This window comes from Elaeis guineensis, chromosome 12 (genome assembly GCF_000442705.2).
Source record: "Elaeis guineensis isolate ETL-2024a chromosome 12, EG11, whole genome shotgun sequence".
In the NCBI taxonomy this organism is placed as follows: domain Eukaryota; kingdom Viridiplantae; phylum Streptophyta; class Magnoliopsida; order Arecales; family Arecaceae; genus Elaeis; species Elaeis guineensis.
Window position 1 is genome coordinate 2,895,820 of NC_026004.2, and position 25,912 is coordinate 2,921,731.

Here is a 25,912-nt window from a genome sequence, read left to right on the forward strand (position 1 = left end):
GTAATATGCTACAATAGAGGCATTGCTTTCCCATTTTTATTCCCTAAACTTCTTCAACTTTGACAGAAATTGAACTAATTTTAAACTTTCTAGCATGTGTATAATTTAGTTTTGTTGCAGACTAAAACATTGTTTTTTCTTGCAATGCAGGTTTTAAGATTAATAAATAATTTTTGGTTAGTTTTCTCTAAATATGACATTCATACATCTCAAAACTTTGTCATGTACATCAAATTAGTCCAAAGTTAGTTTTCACTTCGGAGATGGGTGAGGAGATAGAATTGATCATAGAGGTTTAAATCTCACCTATAGGTGAGTAATGATTAATTCTTTAGAGTTAATTCTTTGGTAGATAAATATCATGAAAAGATTGACTAGTTTTTCTATTAACTAACTTTCCATGTCTCATATATTTTTAAATGGATAAGTTATTTTTTTTATGGATAATATTTACTCTTAAAATTAAAAAAAAATCTTACTTACCTAGGAAGTAGATAGTCATTTTCTCATCATTCGATAAAATACATATTTTATTTTATTGCTAAAATACTATTAACTATAATATTATATTATATTATTATTATATTAGATAAACATTATATTATATTCTATCACACACACACACACATATATATATAAAGGATATTATAAGAAATATAAATAGAATTTAGCAACTTAGTCGAAAAAATAATAATTGAAAAGAACATAGGTGATAGATTTTGGAGCTATTTTTTAACACATAAAATGATATAAATAAAATATTTTTCTATCAAAATATTATTTAAGAAATATTTATTCAAAAAAATATAGATTTTTAGATAGATTAAACAAAAAAAAAAGCTTTCATCTTTCCTCAAAAGAAAAGAAAAAAAAGTTCCACCTCCCAGCGAACCTAAATATATCCTTTTTGATACAACCACCACAATCGGCAAAGTTGGCATCTTCTACTTTAGAAAGTTAAAAAAAAATATTATATTAAAGTGATAATGATACAACATGAAATTCCCATATCCTTTTTCACATGGCAAGAGATATCATCCCAACAAGTGCTTGATCACTCATATAATATAAATAATTTTATTTCGATGCTATCTTCATTATTGTTAGAAAAAAATAATTATTATCTCTCAAGAGTGTAACTAAAAAATAAAAAAAATTATACACATACTTTTACAAGTTTATCTCAATTTCACTTATGTCGTCTTAAGTTTAAAACATCTCAATTAGAATCTTCAAATTATCAAAATATATTAATGTGCCCCTTTCATCCATTTCCGTTAACAGAATGTTGTCGCATGACCCTCACATGATATCCTACTTTTTCGAAATAACAAAATTATCTTTGATTTTAATTTGGCTATCAAATTGACTGAATTATCTGACCTTCGAGATAGAGAGCTCTGACGTCGATTTCTCTCTCATACTTTCTAAGTATATGCTCTCCTACTCTCTCACTAATCTCTTCTTCCTCTTCTTTTCGTTCCCAAGATCTGATTTTTAGTTCATCTATCATGTTGATTCGATCCAAAAGGTAGTTTTTTTTTTTATTGTTTTCCGATCGATTTCTTCCTTCGAATTCTGTTGTTCTTGATGTCTCTAGGCTTCCACCGTTGCAGTTACGATTAAGTTCTTTTTATGGTAGCTGTGATTTGAGGACTTGTTTGGGTTTTATGGGGGTATCTTATAATTTTATAGCTGTTTACTCATTTAGGATAGCGAAGTAGGATCTGGGCTCCGTTGTTATGCTGCCTAATTTTCAGATTCTGAATGATGATTTAGGGATTTGGTTGATGCTATTTTCGGAGTGATTCATCATGTCTTTATTTTGAGCACCGAATTACGATTTGGGCTCTATATATTGATACAAGAGATGCTCTTGTCTTCTCTTTAGCTGCAATGGATTCCCAAAATTTGTGATTTTAGTTGAGATTGATGGTTAAAGTTAATGGATTTGGGCTTTTCTTCTTACCGGCTGTCAAGAACATGTCTATGCCGGCCGTGGAGTCAAGCCCATGGAATGCAAATGATTTTGGGATACCGTTTCCTACTTATTTCCACCCGACGAAGGATGCTGATGTCTTCATTTGGTAGGATCGAACGAGAAAGTTGGAGCGAAAGTTTCTTTTCTCCTTTGCAGGGGCACGACACCCTGATAACCCAAAATCTATCGGAGGACATATTATCAACCAGTGCAAAAAGTCTTAGGTTTGTAAATTGTTAGAATGCGATTTTGGGAAGAGCAAGTGCCACTCTTCTAGCAGCATAATGCAGATGTTCCAGAGCTCTTTATCCTGCTTGCAGCCTCAAGGGGATTCATATACAAGGAGATCAGCTTTTGACTCAATGCTGGCTGGTTGTATCCCTGTTTTCTTCCATCGGGGGTCAGCTTATACCCAATACACTTGGTATCTTCCAAGAAATTATAAGAAGTATTCAGTCTTCACCCCAGAAGATGATATTTGTAAGAGGAACATTAGCATTGAAGAAAGATTGAAGCAAATTCCTTTAGATGTTGTGAAGGATATGAGAGAGGAGGTCATAAATCTCATACCAAGGCTGATATACGCAGATCCTAGGTCAAAATTGGAGATACCAAGCCTGATATATGCTTTAAGTACTGGTACTAATACCATGGGTGTATAATAGCATAATTGATAATATTTTGTAAGTGTGCCTTCACTCTTGGAGGCAGAACCCTTTTTCCTTCTAATAGGAAACAATGGGAGACACAGGAGATATTGCATTGTTTGTTTATATGTGGATTATTTGATTCTTATCGCCCCTCATCTAGTGACCTCCATCTGTTTTGGTTCCCTGTGTTACATCATTCGGCCATTTGGGTCAAAGGTTGTTGGGATATACCGACTGATCCCTCTCACACCGACTCATCGTCAGGCCCGCTTGACCGACGTCCGACTCTACTAACCGCACCGACCGACGATTACCGACATCGTCTGACCGAATAAATGTCGGTCGGACAGACCCTCTTCATTTCCGACTGACCGAACTGTGGAGTCTGATGTTCGACTCCCGCAACGCGTCCGACTGACCGTCGTAGGATCTCTGGGTCTTCATCCGACATCCCACAACCGAATGCCGACGTATGGTCGGTCGGCTTCCTCAAACGTCGTACGACTACCGAGGGCCGCCGTCCTGACAAAGACATGCGACATACCCGCCCTGGGATATTGTCCTGCCAAGGATATAGACTAATCCCAGTGATGTGACAAGCCCACGATGACTTGATAGTCTGTGGCGACTCTGACAGCCTCCGACGATTTGACAACTCTCCCGATTGTCTGTGCCATTAATGACGGCGCCACACCGCACCCTACTATAAAACGGGGATGGCAACAGTGCTGTGAAGAGGTTCTTCTGAAGCCCTAGTTCTCTCTCTCTCGCTGAGCTCCTTGATTCTTTTCTACTATTGCCTAGTCTCTTCTCTGACTTGACCGTCGGAGGGTCTCCGCCGGAGTCACCTCCGGTCAGTGCAGACTTCTTTTGCAGGTGCTTGTTCCCGGCGACCAGGCGACAAGGGGATTGACCGCAACAAAGGTAATACAGATGACCTAGGCTTGTCTAAGAATTCTGAATTCATGCTGATGGACATATTGCTTTGGTTCTTTTGACAAGGATGAAGTACTAATTTGTGTGAAATATATGTAGATAAGGCTGCCTGGTAGGTGAATAGAAGGTATTTGGAAACAAACATCTTCCAATCTCTTGCATCTAGAAAGAAAAAGCTAGTACCTTATTTTTCCTCTTTTTAAGATGGCTCACCCTTAATTTTATGGCCCACCTGCAAATAAAAATAAGATATTCAAGAGACTGTCACACTAGTGCACGAGAGAGGAGACATTGTTCGATTAAAACAGAAAGTGGGGTGGAGATCGTCGTCGGAATCTGATCGGAGAACAATTATCAGAAGTAAGAGATGCAAAATGACGGATGTTGAAATAGGAAGGACCGGCATCGTAATAGATTTTGAAGGGAGGGATGGTTATTTTCGTATTTTCGAAGGGAAACATAATGGTATTATTACTTAAATAGACGGAAGGGGCACATTGATATATTTCGATAATTTGAAAGATCTAATTGAAACATTTTAAACTGGAATGAGTGTAAGTGAAATTGAGATAAATTTAAGAAGGTGTCTGTATAATTTTTTTAAAAAATATATATAATAAATTTATTTAATATAATATTAAAGATAAAATAAATATTTAAAGTAATTTATAAATTAAATATAAATTTAATTTATATTTTTTAATATAATAATAAAAAAATTATTAATAATTTTTTAAAATTATTTTTAATAATTTTTATTTAATATTATTTATTATTTATTAATTTTTTAAAATATTTTATTATTTTATTTAAAATATATAAAAATATAAATAGACAAAAGATAGAATAATTTTATATAATATCTAATGAAAAGCTGCTGTTTCTCTTCTTTTCTTTTTGGATGGCATCCACTCTTGCTTCTCATCTCATCCATCTTTCTCCTCTTTCTCCTATCCTCTCAACATCTTTGGTAACTAAATTATTCCAAGAAAACCAGGAAAAGTCAAAGGCAAATCCCAAGTTTCCATGGATCCACCACGCCCTCCAATCACCTTCCTAGATTTAAACCAAACGCCTCACCCGCTAATTTCCCCCAAAATCGAGCCAGGAGAGCAGCAAGAACCCTCTAATGGAGGAGGAAATGGACCTCGATTCCCCCTGCCAAGCTCCAACCCTCATCCTGACCCCTTCCTCCTCGCCGACCTCCTCCCCCGTCCCCGCCAGGTCACCCCCGGCCCCGATGGCGACGAGCTCGTCGCCGACTACCTCCGCCGGGCCGAGAGCTACCTCGCCTCCTACGTCGAGGGCCTCCACCGCCGCCTCTCCTCCCCCTTCGGCGCCGGAGCCGCCGAAGATGCTGGAGGTTCCAAGGCCATCGTCCCCGCCCCCGATGCCGCCGCCGGATCCTCCACGGCCATCGTTCCACCCTCCGATGCCACCGCCGGATCATCCTCGGCCATCGTCCCCGCCGCGGCCGACCTCGTCGCCCCCAAGAAGAAGAAGCCCCGGTCCGCCGAGATGGTCCGGGTCTCCTCGGTTCCCGCCGCCGACAAGATCTACCTCCGGGACGTCGTCCGCCGTGCCCGGATCACCTTCGAATCGCTGCGGCACCTCCTGCTCCGGGTCGAGGAGCGGACGGAGGCCGCCCCGTGGCTGCCGCCACCGCTGCCGCCGCTGGGGCGGCGAGCCCGGGCGGACCTCGCGGCGGCGGGGCTGATGAAACACCGGGATCTCTGGCTCAACCGCGACCGCCGGATCATCGGGTCCATCCCTGGGATCGAGATCGGTGACGTCTTCTTTTACCGGGTGGAGCTCTGCGTCGTCGGCCTCCATGGGCAGATGCAGGCCGGGATCGACTACGTACGGGCCAGTCAGACCGGCACCGGCGAGCCCATTGCCACGAGCATCATCGTCTCCGGCGGCTACGAGGACGACGACGACAGAGGGGACGTCCTCATCTACACCGGCCACGGCGGGAGGGAGAAAAGAGATGCCCGGCAATCGGTGGACCAGGAGCTCAAGGCTGGCAACCTGGCCCTCAAGTACAGCATGGACTACGGTATCGAGATCCGGGTTATCCGCGGGTCCAAGACCGATTGCAGCCCCTCCGGCAAGGTTTATGTCTATGATGGCCTCTATAAGGTCGTCGACTGCTGGAATGATGCCGGAAAGTCTGGCTTCGGTGTCTACAAGTACAAGCTTGTAAGAATTGAAGGCCAACAAATGATGGGCAGCTACGTGCTTAAGCTTGCAGAAGAATTGAAGGTCAATCCTTTGGGAGTGAAGCCGGTCGGATACTTGAGCCTTGACATCTCAAACGGGAAGGAGACTTTGCCTGTGTTCATTTTCAATGATATAGATGATGACAAGGAGCCACTGCTTTTCGAGTATCTGGCTCGTCCATTCTACCCGAGTTGTGTTTTTAATGAGAGAGGTTGGGTTGATGGAGGACCGGGGTGTCAGTGTGCATCCAATTGCTCGTTTGATTGCCACTGTGCAAGAAGAAATGGTGGTGAGTTTGCTTATGATGGAAATGGGCTTCTTTTGAAGGGGAAGCCATTGATATATGAGTGCGGCACCTTGTGCCAATGCCCAATGAGTTGTGCGAACCGAGTGAGCCAGAAGGGAGTAAGGAATCAGCTGGAGGTGTTCCGATCGAGGGAAACAGGGTGGGGAGTCAGGTCCTTGGATTTTATCCGGGCGGGAGCATTTGTTTGTGAGTTTAGTGGGGTTGTGCTGAAGAAGGAGCGGTCAGAGTTTTCTAAGATTGGTGGCGATAGTTTGATCCATCCCAGTAGGTTTCCAGGAAGATGGATGCAATGGGGAGACATTTCTGATGTCTTTCCTGATTATACACCTCCTAGTTTCCCTTCTTTCCCAGAGTTGAGCTTCTCAATAGATGTATCGAGAATGAGGAATGTTGCTTGTTACCTGAGCCATACGTGTAGCCCAAACGTGTTTGTGCAGTTTGTACTATATGATCACTATAATGAGTCGTACCCTCACCTTATGGTCTTTGCAATGGAGAACATCCCTCCTCTAACAGAGTTGAGCATTGATTATGGGGTGGGAGATGAATCTGTCCTTTCCGGGTTCCTTGAAAGTCCATGAATTTTGGAGGCAAAAATGCTGATCTTTGGACACTGACACGAGGAGCTGCTTTTCCCTGGTATTATTCTGAATCCTTCTGAAGTTCACAGATATATTACTCTCTGTAGTTTGGTGACTGCTCCCATAGCTTTCTTTATTATGCAAGGTAACTTAATCTTGAGGTTTTGGAGCTGTCCCGTATACAGCAGGCACACCGTTACTGCATTGTTGTTTGTTAACTAGCAAGCCACAGACATGTTCTTGCAGGAAAGATTTCTCTGTACAACTGTTGTTAGCCTGGCATGCTGAAATTAGCTTGTCAGTTCTTTGAAGATGTATATTATGGTGTTTTTTATGATCTGCATTCGATGTTTAGACTGTAAGAAGGAAGGTTACGATTTCAATGATCCAAGAAGCATACATGTACCATCCAGCTAGTTTTTCATCCACTACCTCGCAGAACTTTTCCTGTTAGGATACCATGAACAGGGGCAGCACATTAGAACTTGTGTATGCTTTAAAGAAATGATATAGTGTACCTGTTTTGTTGTTGAAGAAAGCAAATAGAAGTGGATAAAACTTTAATGTTTACTTTTTTTCGAGAATACATGTGAGCGCATTAGCTAGCGACTGGAATTTGTTGAAAGCCTCTATCATGTTATTAGAAATTGAACGTTAACAACACTAAGAAATATATGGTTGATGGTTTACATTTCCTCTTATGTGTGAATGTTTGCTATTGTTGTAAGGGAATTTCTTTACATTTACAATGACATGACATTTTCTCCTTACATTATTTACCAGTTTAGTGCTTGTCACCATAAATTTAGCGTTACCATGTTAATACTGGTGCAAATTGTAGGTTCTTTCTTCATTACGAGTTTTTAATTTCATCGCAAATGTGCACACATATCCTTACCTTTGGATATGTGAATTATGTGAAACTTCAAAGTGGATAACTGTTTGAAGAGTCCCTTTCAATTGGAAAAGTTTGCAGCATAAATAATGTGCTCTTAATATTTCAGGGCTTTAGCCTATATGTCCTAAATCTATTTTATGGTTTTTGTTAATGTGTCATAGACATCAAGCATGGCAGTCATCAAGTGTAGGCATGTCATCAGCCGATAGGCTTGTTAATATATATTGGTTCAAATACGAAGAGCAAGCAACATGGTGGTGGTTTCAGAATTGACCTTTACAAGCTTGTGATAGTGAGCGCTGAGGCTACATGTAGTCCTTTTTTGTTCTTCTTGCAAGAAATTTGTTAACTTAATGATATTAAGGATGTTTATGCAAAGTGGTATATTGGAAGCAAAAACCTGAATCACTTTAGGTTTGTTTGGCAATACATAGGTACCTTGTGCTTCTTTCTAGTATTGCACAACTTATCAAGTTTTATTAGTCAAAAACTATGTCGTCAAAAATTGATAACCCAAACATATTTGCCATTTCTAAATTAGTTTTGCATTCTTGTTAAAGCTTGTTTTGCTGAAAATAAAATGAAGCAATCAAGTAAAATCTATCTGCACGGATGCCAAATTTTGTACGCGGATTGGCACCTAGTGGTACTTATCTGCTTGGACATTAAATTTTGTATTTAAGACCGACGCTTGTTGGCAAGTGTAAAGGTAAAGCTACATTTCATAAATGTGGTTCATGATATTCATTTATTATTGTATCTGTTTACATTTGGTGAAAATCTCCTGTAAAATTGTTGAAAAAACTAGAAATTCAGGGCATTTGCATGCCCTTTCAAGACTTAGACCCTTGTATGTACCCTTTTAATGTAGATTCTCCAAGTAGGAGGGCTTGTTCGATCTTTTTCTCAAAATTACCTTTTTCTTTGTTTGATCATAACCTGATGTATAAGATAATTAATGAGTTAGTGAAGTTGCTTTTCTGAGTTTGTTCAGATGTTCAGTTTCTCTTGGGTAAACATCAGAGCCTTCAAACTACGACAGCAGAAGCTGATGGAAGGTCTTCCGAGGCTTGCAAAACCATTTAGAACAGAGAGAGAGAGAGAGAGAGAGAGAGAGAGAGAGAGAGATTATGGCATGGAGAGGCAATTCAGGCTGTCTCAAAGTGAACCATTTTGGTTGTTGTACAAGGATATAAAAGCGGTGTATTACTAAAGAACCTAAAACTTTGATTGTAGATACAGGTACTCTTTTGACAGTAAAGCTTGCAAAATAAAACCCAGCTTTGCATCTGATAATGTACAACTATATACGTGTGTAGGCGGTTCTTGACGTACTAGGCCTCGTGGGTGGGTCATAACTAAATTTCTAGTCATTTTCATACCAATTCATGGTAGCTGATCTCAGTCAGTATATTTGAACTACGATTTTATGTTGTTTTCGCTTGTAATCTCTATTAGAAATGAAATCCAAGTAACAACTTCCATCTACTTGGCAGGATCGAGGTAATTATGAGGGAATCTAGAGTACACTGCTAAAGACAGCAGACTTAATGGTAGTGTCCAAGATGATCGTATCCCTCACCAGGTGGTTCTGGTTTTGCTATGAAACTGAACAGCGCTGGTAACATGCAGGACATGGGCAAACGAACTTTTTTGAAACTTACGGAAGGTTTTCTGTACGGTCCTAATGTTATTACCGGCAATGAAAATTTGAGTTTCATGGCATGTAAGAAAGCTTTCAACTTGGTCACATCCTTTTCCTCCCATCGAACCATGAGAGAGTAAAACCTAAGAGAGCAGTTTGGATAGCTAGAAGTTTAAAGAGAGGAGAATCTGGCAGAACAAGGTGTAATTTCCCTTTAGTCGTCAAATCAATTTTTACTAAATTTAAGATACCCTAAAAAGAAAAAAAAATCTATTTTTCAAAGATTCTTGTGGGGCTCGATAGCTGAAGGTGGCGGCATGTACTTGCTAACTTGGGATGTTGTATACCAGCAGTTGACGGATGATGATTTAGGGATCCAATCACTGGTCGTTAGGCTCGAGATTTTTATTATCAGACATACTGTCCGATTTCTGCTTCATCCTAGTAGTTGGTGGAGCTCGATGACGAGGGTCAGATATGGTTCGTGGGATATCAAAGTGGAGATCTAGACTAGTTGAGGTGTTCCTTCATTTGTGAGCGGGCCCTTGAGGTCATTTCATAATCTAGGTGGTTAGCGGGGAACGGGCAGTCTGTATCTTACTGGATCCATGGGTGGTCGAGGTACCGTTCAACCACTGGTCGACTTTTATCAGTATGGAGGTGGGGGTCTCATGAGCAATCTACTTGTCCAGGATGGCTGGGTCTAGGATTCAGTGGCTATGATTCAGCTGTTCGGAGAGTCTTTGGCTAATCATGTGCAGTTATTAGTGACTTCGACCTATAGTACTCAGGATGTCAAAGTATGGAGGTCATCATATTTGCTGAGAGTAGTTACAGTGGATTTTTATTGCCAATTCTGAAGGGAGCCATCGAGACAGATGGACATTGGGTGGATCTGACGGATTGGAGTGCATCCATAGATGAGTCTCTTCTTTTGAAAGGTCACTTAGAGGTGGCTTCCAACCAAATACATCCTAAGGGCTAGAGATCTGGATATTCAGTCTGTCTGTCCGATTTGCTGTAGAGTAGAAGAAACCATTGAGCATGTTCTTTTCCTCTGTTCAAGAGCGGCACAGGTATGGCACTAGGCAAGGATGTTTAGCTTCTCCTCTCAGGAGGGGACCTCAGATCGAGAGTTCTTGGATCTGTTGAGACAGAACATCGCTACATGAGTGCAAAGGTTGGTTGGCATTCAATCAGCTTATATAGCTTACCAGATTTGGCTATCAAAGAATAGCTTGATATTTGAGACTAGAAAATATTTTACAAGATTTATTTTGAAAAGAGCCCTGATCTTAGCTATGGAGGTGATGGATATGACTTTGAGACCTTTAAAGACCTGGGACTCCCTATAGGCTCATGTAGCAGCCTGTGGGGTATTTATCATCTAGCAGTCCTTTCCTCTGAAGTTTCTCAAGGTCAATTTCGATGGCAGGATCAGAGGCAAGAGTAGTGGAGTTGGTTTTGTGATCCGTGATCATGCCTCTAGACTTATAGCGGTCGGGGCAGTCATCTTTGACCCATCCATTCCCACTGTAGAGCTGTATGGGCTGGGATCACTCTTGCATGTCGAACCCTTCATGCTGATCATTGGTTTATTGAAGGTGATTCGACCACTGTTGTGACTTGACTTTAGAAGTGTAGGCGAGGGAATGCGCATCATCTCCTTCGGGATATTACGGTGATGCTGTCGAACTGTGTGGATCTCACCATCAAGCACAAATATCGAGAGGTGAATACAACAATTGATTGGATAGCTACGTTAATCGTAGAGCACCCTAGATCGTGTTTCTGGATTGACTTGCGAGAGATCCCCAATCCTCTTCGGGATATTTTGATGTCTGATTATGATGGTTATATTTATATTAAAAGGATTTGATTGATCATCTCATCCGAAAAAAAAAAAAAAAAAAAGAGGAGAAAAGAAAAAAGGCCTATTTTTTGCATAATTCTTTTTCTTTTCCGGTGGGGATCAGCCACCCGCCTGCTCCAACCCAACCCATCTCACCTAAATTTGGTTAGGTATTAAAGTAAATAAGGAGCCTCCTAAGTTAAACTGGCAATGCTCGTGGAATCAGAATTTTTTATCATTGGGAAATAAAGGATGAAAATATTGAGAGCTGACACCACTAAGATTCAAGACCCCAACTAATCCTATAAAACCAGGAAGAGATGAGTTTTCCTACCAACAATCTAGCATTTCTCTCTCCAAACCCGTCAAGACAAAGCAGAGTTTTTGATTCCTAGCTCTCCTCTACTTAGCTTTAACTCTCTTTTTCCTTCAAATACGTCCACATAGTTAACATGGTGGAATGCCTGCCTTTTATCTTAACTAAAGGTCTGATAAAACTCCATATACCCTTTCTAAATGGGCAGCGGATGCTGAGGTGTGAAACAATTCCAATATTTGAATTGCAGAGGTAGCACAAATCTAATCTATACGCAAAAATTTTCTCACTAGTAATTTCAAACTATACCATATTTCATTTTCCATGTTTCATATAATTACCATAAGTCCATCATTATATATATCATAACTATATAATAACATTGATAGGCTGTTTTATGATCTGTAAACTATATAGGATCTAACATCAAATTTTTCATTTTCCTATGTTTCATATAGTGATCATATGATTACTACGTGTAAACATCAATATGAAACCTAATATAATTAATGGAAAGATTATCATTAAATTTTATTTTCCATGTTTCATACATTGATCCTACAACAAATCTGACTGATATATACAAATAAACTAAACCTTATTATAAACAATTAATGATACACAAAGTCACAAACAAAATTATTTCCTCCGTTCATAAATCATACACTGACAACAGTATGGTTCTATGGTAACTATATTGAAGAATGAAATTTAGGCCTAAAAATAAAGATTGAACAATTAGGTAGGGCCTATCACTAGATTTTATTCTCGAATTAATGATTTATTCTCACAAGAAAGTCTTATATAATAATCAATAAACTGTACAAAGACTTATCATCAAAATTTATTTCCCATGTTTTACAAAGTAACCAGAGAATGAGAAACATGAAATTTAGGTTTAAAATAACGAACTGCAAAGAAACCTAAAATGGTTTTGCAGCCACCATTGGACATACAAAATCTAAGCCTCACCGTGAACTATAAATGAAAAAAAAATAATAAATTTCAGCTTCCACGATAGTGACTGCTCAATAATTTCATAGTTAATGTACCAAAAGATGAATTTGAAATCTTAACTGCAAAAGGCCCATCATCAAATTTCATTGTACATTTATCGATAAGAGAAATTTTTTGTGCACCACAGATGATGCAGAACACACGCACTACCCACTACCCATAATGATTAGTTCGCTCCGTGCAATGATTAGTTTACTCACGAAGCTGGAGCGTAGTATGCAAATTTTTTTTTTTTTATTTCCAACCCCGCGCACGAGCCAATCACTGCAGACGGTGTATGCACTTCAGCACCACCTGCAATGCATAAAAAAATTTTCTATCAAAACCCTAGAATGATCCTAATAATCAAGATATTAAAATACAAAATTTAAACCTTATTATAATCACTAAGATTCACAAAGACGTATCAAATTTTATTTCTAATGTTTTATATAATCACCATAGTTAAAAGATGACTCTATGATTACTATATGCATTGCCATTATATAAAAATACAAAATGTGTCTTAAATCTTAATACAACTTACGAGATCACTATATAAAAACACCAAATTAGCGTTTCTTTACAAACAATCAACCATAAAACCATCTATCCATCAATTTTATTTTATAAGAATCATATAATACCACAAAATGATTTTATATCCATATATGTGAATATTTAAAATATATACTAACATATTTTAATAGATTTTGTATAGTTAAATTATGATTGATCACAACTTTGATTGTATGTTCGCCTTCTACGCAAGCATCTGCATGCGCATTTTACCGGTTCTAATAAAAGCATTAAATGCTCCAACTGGATATACAACAAATATTTTGGAGCTCGCTTACCATTTTTGGCAAGCTTAAAATCTGGTAAATCTTTCTCATGCTTGGCAAAAGGCCAATCAGGAAATTCATCTCAGATTGGCAAAGAGATACCTCACCTCGATTAATGAGTAGAACAGTCCCCGCCGACACTTCAATTGTAATTGGTAGGAGCAACTGCAACGCCCATCACTTTACTGATAGGAATTATTACATAATTTGCCGATTGATGAGTGGATACCCTCCACCGAATACAAAGAGGATGATGGGATAGAAAATGGGCTGCAATTTTGCTTACCAATTGCATAGGTAACACTATACATGGTATCACTATAGTCCCTTCTGGGGGAAGAGCACATTTTATATACAAAAGAAAGCTAATTTCTCCTATTTCTCTATTGCAAACTACAAAAATGTTTCTCTAATCAACCGTGCTAATATCCGTGAAGATAACCGGCTCAACACATCTGGCAGCACTTTTGCAGAGATGCCCGGCAGCACAGGAAGGAGCTCTTGGATGATATAAGCAATATTTACGTCCTGCCAATGGCCAGCATATTAGAAAAACTTCATTATTGCACAATCCAGTTGGCTTAACATGAAGGATTTGATAGCATCAAAACACTGAACTCAGCCCGTGAAAGAAGTGAATATTGGTTGCATCAAAACACTAACTAAGCAAGCCCGCGAAACGAGCGAATATTGGTTGTCGAATGCCGTGAATAAACAAGAAATCAGATGTGCTATTGATATCCAGTGAATACTGGCACAATCAGCAATGGGGTTGTAGGACTCGAACAACAATCTGATGGATTCTCTGTCAAACAAAACAATGTAATGGTTTCTACCATCCGGTGGTGGTATCCAAAATGAATGACAATATTCTATTGTAGGTTACCGAAGCACCACATAAACAAGCACCACAGAATTAAGAAGCATATATTAGAATAAGTTAGGCTTTTATAAGCCAAAGATTCATTATATACAATTAACATGACTCAACCTAAGTAAACAAGAGAGTACAAGCATATGCCTGTAATCCATATATGGTCAATATACGGACTCGCACAAGAACAGCAAAACACGTCACAGGATAGGCAAGTGCAAGTGTTTAGGATCGCAAATGCATGTAACATAGGCCTCCATATGTCTCAAACAATGAGAAAGCAAGTGATGAACATGCAGAAGAATGGGAACCAATTTAAGTTTAACAAATACAAATGCTTGATTTTACAAGTACGATAGTGAAGTTGGTTATGGCATACTTCCTCGCAACCAAGGATACGTTACAGGAAAGTCAACAAGTTTGATTATAAAAATCAAGGTGCTATGAGCATTTCATAATCACCACAAGGTCAAGCAGACCCTTAGAAATGGCAGATTGACAAAATCATATATGCTCAAATGTCTGGAAGTCCAATTTTCATGGCAGATAATGGACCACTCATGAACAGCATCATGAGCAATTAATCTCTAAGGTAATTTCCTCCCTCTGGAAGTCTAGTGTAAGTACATTTTCAGATAATAGTGACAATTACACCAAGCTTTTACAAAAGACAACATCAACCTCAAAATCTCATCAGTCCATACAAAAAATTTAAATATCCAAAGAAGCATGAAATTGTACAATGGATCTTCAAATATAGATAATAGGAGTTACCTGATCTAAAGTTGATTTCGATGTTCCAGAAGTTAGAAATTTAACTACTTTCTGGACATTGTTCAATACGGCCCTGTCTTCCTCCGTGATTGTAGGCAGCAACGCTGCAGGTCTGAGAGGAACCATGCTGAAAATCGGGGCTGAGTTTACAATTCCCAAAGCTGCGGTTATTTGTACCAACTGCTCTCTTGAAAGTGCATCAATTGCTTTGACAATCTGCGATGATTAATAGAAAACCACAATCAAATGTATGTGCCCTACACATCACCAAGATAATATGAAAATTTTTGAAGCCATAGAAAATTGTTGGCAGGTGCACAACGCACCACAGAAGCAACTTGCAAAAACTGAAATTTCTTAAATTTGAAGCTAGAAAAGCAGTCACAATAAATATACCATCAGAAAGCCCATGAATCTGGATATACTTTACAAGCAATAAATGCTCTGTAGCATATACTCAATGATTACATATGAAGCTCACACATAGACAAAGCATGACTAAATCAGCTTTATTTTTTTCTAAGTTCATTAACATGTTCCCAATGGTTTGCAGGAGTGAAAGTTACTGTTAAAAGAGCAAATCTATTAATAATATCACGTGATTGTCCATTCTCGATCAACTGCTTCCTTAAACTGCTATGACCATATTGGCATCAAGACAAGAAATGATTGGATTAGACTTGAAAACCATGAATACACAACAATTCTTTTAAAAAATTAACAATAAGCACAGTGATCATAATTGATACAGTTTTTACCTTCCGGACACAAATCAAAAGCATATCCAAAGAGGTTAGCAGAACATAGATCAGAATAAAATAAAGACATGTCACTCGAGGATTTGAGACTCACGAGCAATATGACAAAAGACTCATTTGGGTCAATTTTGGATGAACAGAGAATGATGGAATATGACTTAGTTCTAGCATATCCAAAATGGCTGCCGTACCGGTGTCGGACACGTTTTTGATACAGAAACACCGAGGACACAGTGCGATACGTACCTACCGCGTGTCCAGCTGTTTTCCCTCTCTTTTCTGATTTTTTTCAGCATCGGATACAGCTAGAACACGGCTGGGTACTGAAAAAGTGAAGGCAGCTCTATCTTTGATCCATTTAATGGTGGTGCTGGTGCTCTTGAAGTTGCTAATTTGTCTCTTGATGAACTGGATATGGAAGCTGTACCTTTTACTGATGATGGAAATGGAGATGAGATTGCAACTGTTAATGTTCAGGAGGATAGGATAGAATAAATGCTCTTGATGCTGACTGTTGAAACATTGGTGTTTTTATGTTAATCTTTTAAGATTTTTGCTTGTAATGACTATGCATTAATGATGCTTACTTTCCAAACATAGATGCTCTTGAGTTATGATTTGTATTTATTTATCAAATTTATCTTGAGTATTTATGCTTCTATATTAATATTATATTAATTTTATATTTTTTAATATACCATGTCCCAACTGTATCGTATCCTATATTTTTAAGAATTTATCGTATCCTCGTATCCATGTCGTACTGTACCCGTGTCTCATATCGTATCTGTGCTTCCTAGTACATTATACGATATGCGTACCCATTAAAAATAATAAAATATCAAAGTAATTTACCTCATCCAGAATAAATTCTCGAAAGAAGTTCCCTTTTTCAGATAGCAGAAATGCGAGGGCTGCCCTTGTTCTGATTGGCTGCTCTGCCTGGGGTACCATTGCTGGAAATACTGGAACTAAATAACCCGGTTGACTTTGCAAAACTCCTAGATCAGCCATATTTCCATTCAGATTCTCACCACCCCCACTTTTTGCTGCACTAATGAAATTCTCAAAGGCTTGCATAACATCCATGAATCTTTCTGCATCAAAAACTCCAGATTTTCCATATATAGTATAACGCAATGCATTCCTTAATCGAGGGGATTCATCAGTTAAAAGTCTCTGTAGTTGAGAAAGAAAATATTAGCAAAATCAGAACATGGAGGTATCAGAACTAAAATAAAATGTAAATGGAATGAAGTGAATTATGATGGACCCATACCAATACCTTTTATTCACGGCGTGGTTATATATCATACACAAATTTAACGGTAAATGTTGACCAGGTTATCACATTTGACTAAAATGTATGATCATTTACATCTTCACATTGTTTATTCTAATATGAGTTATTATCCTCCATAAAGAAATGGAATACTGTACAGGTCCACAGTTGCTGATGCTACAACCAGAAATAATAATGAGGTATTGCATCTAATATGTGATATTGCCTACGCTATATCCAGGAATATCATAATGCACACAAGCTCACTAGTTTTACAAACAAAGGTGCAGCTCAGCTTCATCATATAGATGGGACAACAATCTCTTCATACAAGTATCTTAGCTTGGTAATATATCACCAACAACAAGGAGTAATGCAAACATGTTCACTATAAGATCAAGATATAACAAATGATGTATGACATTAAGAAAAACTACAAGAATATCAGCTGAAAAAGCATACCTGTGCAATATACGGATAGGCTTCATCTACAATGGCAAAATCAGGATTTCCCACTAATGCTATGCCTTCTAATACTCCAATAGCTCTGATGATCAAAGCAAAATAAGGGGGTATTCTGAATGGATAATCAAATGTTATTTGAGCCAAATCAGATGCCAGTTCCTGAAAATTAATATTTTTTGCACCCCCTCCTTCGAGTGCTTGATCAAAAACTTTAGCTAGAACAGGCAATATTGGATCCAAATTAACTCCATCAGGAATGAAATCAAGTTTGACGAAGTCCTTGACAATAGCACCATAGTCACGATGAATAAGGTGAGCTATGGCTTCAATCATACCATACTTTTGATCATCAGTCAATCTTGTCACAAGGCCTGAACCAGAAATGGCACAGATTATGTCATTCATGTCCATTACAAAAGCCTACAAAATGATTAAAACAGAACAACTGGTTGCAAAAAATTTAACATCTCCCACCATAAGTAGTTCATATTGCATATGATAGAAAAATGAACTTGTGAATATGGTTAATAACATAAAAATGGCAAATACATGTGTAAAGTTGTATTAGAGTATTTAAAGGGTAGAAGAAACATGGTGAATAACAATTTCGCATCTCACCTAGTTAGAATCAAGGATCAATTCCTGTTTCCAGGATATGAATCTCAAGATAAATGAGCCAAAAGACCCATGGGAACATAATGGTAGAGATAAATATGCAAGATAGCAGCAGAGAGAGTTTAGCTCAAGCACACACTAAAAAGAAAATGTTTGAAATGCATTTTTCATCATCAATGTCAACAATCTAAAGGTCAGATTTCAATTAACAAAAAAGCTCCCTTGTTGTGCTTATGCTTTCTTGCTCTGACATTTCAAAATATGCCAATCATTTAATAAAGCATGCAACAACAATCCAGGTTAGAACTCTCCAATATACACAAGCATGTTCTTTTTTCTTCTCTTTTTTTTTTAAGATTAAAAGGATACAAGATATGCCTAGATGTTTCAAACATGAATTCATGTGCAAATAAGGCCAAGCATTCGTTTCACCAAGAATAGTCTAGCTTCTTCAAATATATATGTCTTATAACATGCATGTGTATCATTTTATGTCAATATTGCCAATAGCAGACATGATGTAGAACGATTTGGTATGGTCCTTTTCAAGTGATTCATGTTACAAGTTACAAGAGACTTTACCCATTACCAAAGGCTCATTAACCTTGGGTCTTCTACGGTCTCATTCTATAACTTACTATAGTAATTGCACCTAATCTTGAAATAACTAAAGAGGTGGCCCTTAATAAGAGTGGTTCGTAGATTAACTCATAAAGCTAACACAAATAGTAGAGTTGAGGCTTGATGGGCATGGTTATGGTTAACTGCCACCTAATTTTTGTAGCTAACTGCTCTAGATATACAGTGCAAAATAATCTATACACATGATGCAATATTCTTGAGTGTTATGCTTACTCTCATGGAACCATCAAATCAAGACTTTAAGCAGCATGACTATAGCACGCTCACAATCACAGACAAGCATCAAGCCTTTCCAAACATATGACCATAACATGCTACACTATTGAATATATGGCTGTAGTACATTCTATAAAGGCCAACACCTAAGCTTCAGACAGATAACAAACAATAGTGGTTGATCAAGACCAAAAGCAAACAGATGGAATTCGCAAGATCATAAAATCCAGGGATGCCTTCTATGTCCCTTAAAATGGCACTGGAGATTGTGCAATGATATCTGATTGTGCAAGGTGTTGCCAACATGGGGTTCTAGAAAGGACTCTTTGCACCTTATTTTAATTGCATCAAGTCCTCATTCTTTTTATGAGATTTTGAAATTTATATCTCAGATTTATATTATGACATGTGCGCATGTAAACAAAGTTTAGGCAGAGTTCAGATGGTTGTTCTAAATGGTTTGCAATTGGATTTATACAACATGAATGCACTCACATGTGATATTTGAGATGCAGTAGGGAAAGAAGATGAATGACCTTCACTGTGGAATCCTAAATTTTAAATCAAACAAATTCGATGCATTAGGGAATGCCTAATCATGTGAGCCTGTGGGATGACTTCCTAGATGAGATTTTTCTGTAACTCATATCATTTTAGATTGATAAAACCAAGCTCATCTGAAATGTTCCCCCTCATAGGCTACCAGCCAGTTTTTCCTGAAAATAGAAACATGAACATACCTCAACTCACTAAGTATTTCCAGATATCACCTCCTTCTATCCTTTCCCTTAGGCAAGATTAAAGAGAGAGATTTACCAGTGTACCCAACCTAGAAAATATGAATATTTAGAACCATCAGACCTTGATAGCCAAATTATTTCTTTCCTAGATTCAAAATCCTATAGTACCAAATACTTTTAAATTTGATATAAATATTTGAACATAGATAGTATGTCTTAACCTCATCAATTTGTGCAAAGTTTTATGTTAGCAGTAGTTCCCCTCCACAACAAAAGATTATTCAGATACATCTTCCTATTTCCATAGCATATGCCTCCAAAACTGGCTGCTCATAGCATTTAAAATAAATCTTGGTAAAAGGGAGAATAAAAGAAAGAAAGAAAGAAAGTAAAACTTGTAATAATTCATATGATCTATCTGCTTGTTAAGTATCTATCTGAGGCCATGTCAGGGAAATATTGAGTGACCTATGTTAGTGAGTAATGACTTTAAAGAAACTAAAATTGGGATTTATTTTTCCTTTTGTCATTCCCCCGCCCACTCACCTTCCCAATGCCTTTATAAGCAGACAAAATTTGATGTTTACACTCTTTTCATTTTATTGGTTATGGAAGTCTGTGTTGTATTTAGAACTCCTAGAAGTGCATTAAACTTTACGATGATATATATAGGTTGAAGAATGAATTTTGCATGCATGAGACTCCAAAACTTATAGACACATTATCCTCCATAAATAGTCAGGTAAAGTGGAGTATTACCAAAGTCAAGTATAGCCAACTTTCCATCTGGGGTACGAATCATATTTCCAGGGTGAGGATCAGCATGGAAGAAACCAGTATCAAGCAACTGTAAATCCAACTATAAAATTATCAGATAAAACTATATCATCACTTTCACAAAGCTTAGAATAAATGAACATTTTTCAAAAAATGTGGCAGCTATATTTACAAGCTTGAGCTTAAATAGTTTGCCGATTCAAACCTATATCTCCAGAAAGCGAGTAACAAAGGTGAGAGAAAAGGACATTTTCAACTCACTTCTATGGTTCAAGGGCAGATAAAAACTACTGTGCAGTGAAAATTATTGATAAACCACAAACCAATGATCACGAGCAGCATTCACCACTTGCATTAGTAATTAACTGGAAAAGGGGTCACATCACCTGTTTTAGGTAGCATATGACTCCAACATTAACCAGTTCACCAACATCGTCCTCTGTACTTTGTGATAGTTTTTCTCCTTCTATCCATTGTGTCGTAAGAACCTTTCTTGATGTGTACTTATGGTAGGTCTTTGGTATTACAACCTGACATGTTAAGAATTCTTCAAATTAACCAAAAAGTATTACTGTATATCTAAAAAGATGAAAGAAATTTAATGATTGCTTTGTACAACTCTGAGAGATCGTTTCATGTATGACAAGCAAATTGAGCAGTTCCATCACTCATGTAGCTCAAAAGAGCCTTTTGAATTAAAGTTCATGTGAAATTTCCAGGAGAAGGGTTTTTCATAATAAAAATTAAGGTCCATACTTGACTATCTGCACAATGCATGTCAACCTTGCCATAGACAGAGACTGACAGTTGATCAAGACTAACGATAGAGAAAATACAAGACGAAGAGGGGATACTTCATAGCATGTTATGGTTCAAATGCTAGAGCCCCCATACCATGATCCCAAGGGAGAGATCAAGTACCATAACATCTATTTAAGAAGATATATGGTTAGAGCAGATTTTAGGAGTGGGAGCACATAGGAAATAAAAGAACCAACCTTCATAATAACTTGAATTCAACCAATAATTGCAATCACAAATTAAAATTCTTGATCTAAAGCCAAATTTAACAACTTCCTCCAGTGTCTTCAGGAACACAATCATATAGTTGCTTTAATTTTAAAAGAAAGGACTTTTCTTTGCATTCACCACCTAGTTTAGTTAAATCTTGAACAGTTGGATCAGTGATGATTGTTCAATCATTAGAGAAGGTAAATAATCAGTGACTACCTGAGGAAGGTCTTCTCTCATCATTTCCGCAAAGAGAGATCCATTTTCACCTTCATTAACATAATCAAGTTCCTCAAAAAAGCGAGAAGCCCATTCATCTACCAGTCCAACAACATCAATGGAAACCTGATGGATTGAAGAAAACACAAAATAAGTGGTAGTCTGGTTGAGTGGCAGTTTTATTTACTTCAGCAATAGATGTTACCTGTGGAAACCTCCTCAAAAACAATCCTAGTTTCCGAATAATGTATAGATCTATTGTTACAGTCTCAAGAACAAAAGGTCGTTGTACTTTGACAGCCACCAACTCACCAGTTTCTTTTAATCGACCTTTGTATACTTGTCCCAAGGATGCTGCAGACAGAGCATTATGTCACGACAAATTAGAAAAAAAGATATCAGCATCTAATATAACAATAAAAAGGCAATATGAGGGAAAAAAGTTCGGAACGAAGAAAAAAAGTATTTCACTGGTGATATACATGTCACTGCCACTTTCAAGAAAAATGCAGAACAACTTTTTTTTGAGACAGATGGGTGAAATTACCAGCAGCAATTGGAGAGGAAGTCAGTTCAGAATAGATATTGTACCAAGGTTGACCAAGCTCTTCTTTGATAAGGGACATTGCTACATCATCTGGAAATGAAGGAACCTTCAAGTACCGCACAAACAAAAACCAAATCAATTCAAGTGACATGCATTCAGAGAAGGGACTTGAAAACAGTATTAATTTTCTTACAAACAAAGTGCACCAAACAAATCAGAAATCATATTGACAAAAATGTTATGAAACAAATTCTTTCTTAGAATGAAATATATACAAAATCAATGCATTTTAATTTAAGAATTAGTAGACAGTGTTGCTATCAATTTTATACGATAAGAACTTATTGTTCTTGCAACTAAATACCTAATATCTAGAATTATATCATTTTCAATATTGTATCTAAAAAATTTGTGAAAAATGTGAATAAGTTACCTTATCACAGAGCTTCTGCAATTCGGTCATTGCAGCAGGAGATAATATGTCTGGTCGAATACTTAGTGCTTGCCCAAGTTTAATGTAAGCTGGACCCAAAGATGTTACAATTTCCCTCAATTCAATGGCTCTTGCAACTTCGTTCTAAAAGATACAAGCAGAAAGACAAACAATGAAGCATGGAAAAAAAAAATCCTATGAAACTAAAAGGGTCTATAAATTTTTCTTTAAAAAAAAAAAAATCCAGGCAATAGGAGAAAAGAATAGCATAAAGGTAACTAGCTAAAAGTCCAGATAGATACACTGATAGCATAACCTTAGTACTACATGCACGCAGAGAGAGAGAGAGAGAGAGAGAGAGAGAGAGAGTATTTTCACAGTTTCCAGTCAGAAAAGAAATAGAAAAAGTTAAAAGAAGGACATTTGAAAGGAAGCTAACACTACAAACAATAAGCATAAATAAAACCAACTAGCATTCGATGATAGAGGCATTTAATGACCATAGACCTGTTCTGGCCATAGCCACAATGTTCTGTGCATTCACAATGCAAAACTTTCAATAGGCATGATCAAGAACAGAACAAGCTGTCTTCAGCAGAATAAGCATGCATAACCAGCAATTTCATGGAATCTTATCATATTCAAAAGTGAAAAGGAAAGATGCCAACTGACCCATAAAATTAAGCGAAATCTAGGGCATTACAGTTAGGTCATGAGGGGAATAATTCCTAACCAAAGATTGGTAGCACTTGTTAAGGGTACAAGTCACAAGTGCTTCCTCTGCACATAAAGACGAAATGGCCTACTAGTTCATTCCATAATTCTCCTCCAATTTAAATACTAAATAAGTTCCAAATTACTCAAATAGATCTTATAAGATTCCTCATATTTTGAAAAAAAAAAGAAGAAGAAAGAAAGAAAAAAAAGAAACAATTGATGACACAATAATATGCTGACCTAATGAATGATACCTCCTTGTAAACAGGCCAAGTACCAAACCCTAAACTAACAAGGATCAGATGCAACAGCAAATTGCAGAAGCTGTTTTTTATTGGAAAAAGAAATTGCCTGTGGCAGTAACTATACCTCTTTGATCTTCTTGGTGATCAAATCCCATGCTAAATGAGACAGAAAGCCACCAGCAACAGATAGCAACTGTACAACACGTGTCGCAACAGCTCTAGGACGTTTTCCCCAATAAGATGCTACGATATCAGGATCATACACCAAAGGCAAAGTCTCACTGCTGTTCATTTCTGGTACCTAAATAAGTAAATGCAGAAAACTCTCAACAACATAACCAATAAAATCCCAAATTCATGGACTGTGTTAACATTAATACTTGCGTTGTTTTTATTGATTTTTTGGAGTGCGCATTTATAGGCAACAATTTCCCAGGAGAATCCTTGAGATTATAATTTCAACCAAAACTTAAACGATCTTCAGAACCCTCCAGAGCTAACTCTGTCTGATGTGAGTTTTTCACTTTGTGAAGCTACTGTTTTGTGTATCCAACAACTCAATCTAACAGCCCAAACCCTAATTTAGACCATTTGCAGTCATCAGAAAGCAAAAATTCATGTGACACATCGAGTTAACGATCTCAATAAATGACGATAAGCATTAAGAATGAATTTTCAATGACCTCAATGAATGATGATACACATTAAGAGTGAATCTGAAATTTTATGTCTATGCACGTTTGCTGCTACACTCCATAAGACTCGCATGACCAGCAGACATTCTTACAGAGATATGCCAACATAGCAGGTCCATCGAACGAGAATTCAACATTGAATTCTCCCGGTGCCAAACTACGAGTGCTTCCTGTATACTCCAGAAAAGTTAAAGATTAAAATCAAAAGGAACGGACCTCAACAAGGCGGAGCCGGACATTCTCATCAGCAAACTGCGAATCAGCTAGATTCTGACCGCGGAGTCCTCTCATCAATGTCGCCAGCTGCTCGTCCTCCTCCATCTGCTTCCTCACCCTCTTGATCTCATCCGACACATTCCCAAGTGCCTGAAAAATCCCAAGAAACCATCACAAAGAATAATTAGCAACAAAAAAAGAAACCAAAAGCCTAAAGAAAATTTAAATTTTTTTAAAAAAAATCCCCAGTCGATATCTTACGTTCGTGGTCCCATTGGGAGCCTTCAGCGAGGAAGCTTGAGACCTCTGGAAAAGCCAAGAAACGACCAAAAGGAGTATCAGAAACCGGGAAAAGGGCTTAAAAACTCAACAAGAAAATCAAAAAACCCTATCTCCAAATCGATTCCTTACGTTCGCGGCCCCATTTACCGCCTTGAGCGAGGAATCATGAGGGCCCTGAACAATTCCAAGAAACCATTAAGAAAAAGTCTAACTACGGAAAAAAAAAATCAGCAACCCTAGCTCAACATCGATTTCTTACGTTCGCAGCTCCGTTGGAAGTCTTGGACGAGGAGGATCGGAAAGACGGCCCCGCATTACCGGACTTTGGCCCCGTAGCCACCGCGAATACCCCGGACCGCCGCGACCTGGAGGCGATTGGGCGTTGACGATTCTTCTTCCGTCCGATTTCGAATCCGTCAAGCGAAGGGGCGAGCGAGCGGCGGAAGGGCTTGATGCCACAGTAGAGGAGCTGAGGGGCGGCTTCCATGGCAAAAGAAACCGGAGCTCCCCCCTCTGATCCTCCCCTTTCTTGATCTCAGATCTGGGCGACAGATCTAGATAGGACGAAAAGAAAAAACGGGGAGACGGGGAGGACTCTTTTATACCGTCACTTCGCTGGCCGGAGTCGTGGAAGGCGGTCGAAGACTGGAAGCGGATGCTCTATAGTCGGTGCCTTAGTGGTGGGGTTAAACAGAAGTCTAGTGTTACTCTGGATGTTTTATAGTAACGTTCCTCGCCAATATGCAACGAGATGAAAAATTCTTGATATGAAAAAGCAAATACAACTGGAAAAGCATAACTGGACGGAGTAGATAAGAAAGAGGTCGTAAGGGAACATTAGACCGGGGCCAAGAAATTGGAAAGACCAGTGCCGCTAGTGCCTTAAACGAGATGTCACCTTTTTTTTTTTTTTAATTTCTTTTATTTACGTGGCTCCCGCGGCCCCGCCCATCCGCCGGGCTCAGAGGAGAAGGCCTGGACGATGGTAGGACACGTGGCGAGTTGCAGCAGGATCGTACGTGGAGAGGCGATGGGCTCTCTGCACCGTCAATTTAATAGTACTGACGCACTTCCTGGGGATTGAATATTGCTACGTGGCTCACGACAGCCACGACGGTATCGTGCTTCGTAACTCAAAAATCGAAACAATGGCTGCCGTCTGAAAGGCTTTTTA

General features: G+C 38.3%; 2 protein-coding genes and 1 pseudogene across 6 annotated transcripts; 2 read left to right on the top strand and 1 right to left on the bottom strand.

The window, feature by feature from the left end:
* Nucleotides 1–1,932: 1,932 nt before the first annotated feature.
* Nucleotides 1,933–2,643, top strand: LOC114914677 (xyloglucan galactosyltransferase MUR3-like; annotated as a pseudogene).
* Nucleotides 2,644–4,455: 1,812 nt separating this feature from the next.
* On the top strand, nt 4,456–9,223 carry LOC105055796 (histone-lysine N-methyltransferase family member SUVH2). 3 transcript variants are annotated; one of them, XM_019853858.3, is made up of 2 exons: nt 4,456–6,736; nt 9,073–9,223. In XM_019853858.3, the coding sequence occupies exon 1, from the start codon at nt 4,594–4,596 to the stop codon at nt 6,676–6,678; it is 2,085 nt and encodes a 694-aa protein (XP_019709417.1). In that variant the 5' UTR covers nt 4,456–4,593; the 3' UTR covers nt 6,679–6,736; nt 9,073–9,223. The 3 variants fall into 3 exon arrangements, with proteins under 3 accessions (XP_019709417.1, XP_010936090.1, XP_010936091.1); XM_010937788.4 differs by lacking the exon at nt 9,073–9,223 and adding an exon at nt 8,571–8,866; XM_010937789.4 differs by lacking the exon at nt 9,073–9,223 and adding an exon at nt 7,738–8,024.
* Nucleotides 9,224–12,452: 3,229 nt separating this feature from the next.
* Nucleotides 12,453–25,449, bottom strand: LOC105055798 (uncharacterized). 3 transcript variants are annotated; one of them, XM_010937790.4, is made up of 16 exons: nt 24,998–25,434; nt 24,868–24,912; nt 24,718–24,762; nt 24,457–24,606; nt 23,670–23,846; nt 22,584–22,727; nt 22,151–22,256; nt 21,809–21,957; nt 21,604–21,729; nt 20,760–20,903; nt 20,356–20,443; nt 17,381–17,754; nt 16,492–16,815; nt 14,879–15,094; nt 13,338–13,758; nt 12,453–12,700 (listed from the first exon to the last, which is right to left on the bottom strand). In XM_010937790.4, exons 1-15 carry the CDS (start codon nt 25,223–25,225, stop codon nt 13,624–13,626), a joined length of 2,451 nt encoding a protein of 816 aa, XP_010936092.1. In that variant the 5' UTR covers nt 25,226–25,434; the 3' UTR covers nt 12,453–12,700; nt 13,338–13,623. The 3 variants fall into 3 exon arrangements, with proteins under 3 accessions (XP_010936092.1, XP_010936093.1, XP_073102860.1); XM_010937791.4 differs by lacking the exon at nt 24,868–24,912 and having other exon boundaries at nt 24,998–25,436; XM_073246759.1 differs by lacking the exons at nt 12,453–12,700; nt 13,338–13,758 and having other exon boundaries at nt 15,020–15,135; nt 24,998–25,449.
* Between the last annotated feature and the right edge of the window lie 463 nt (nt 25,450–25,912).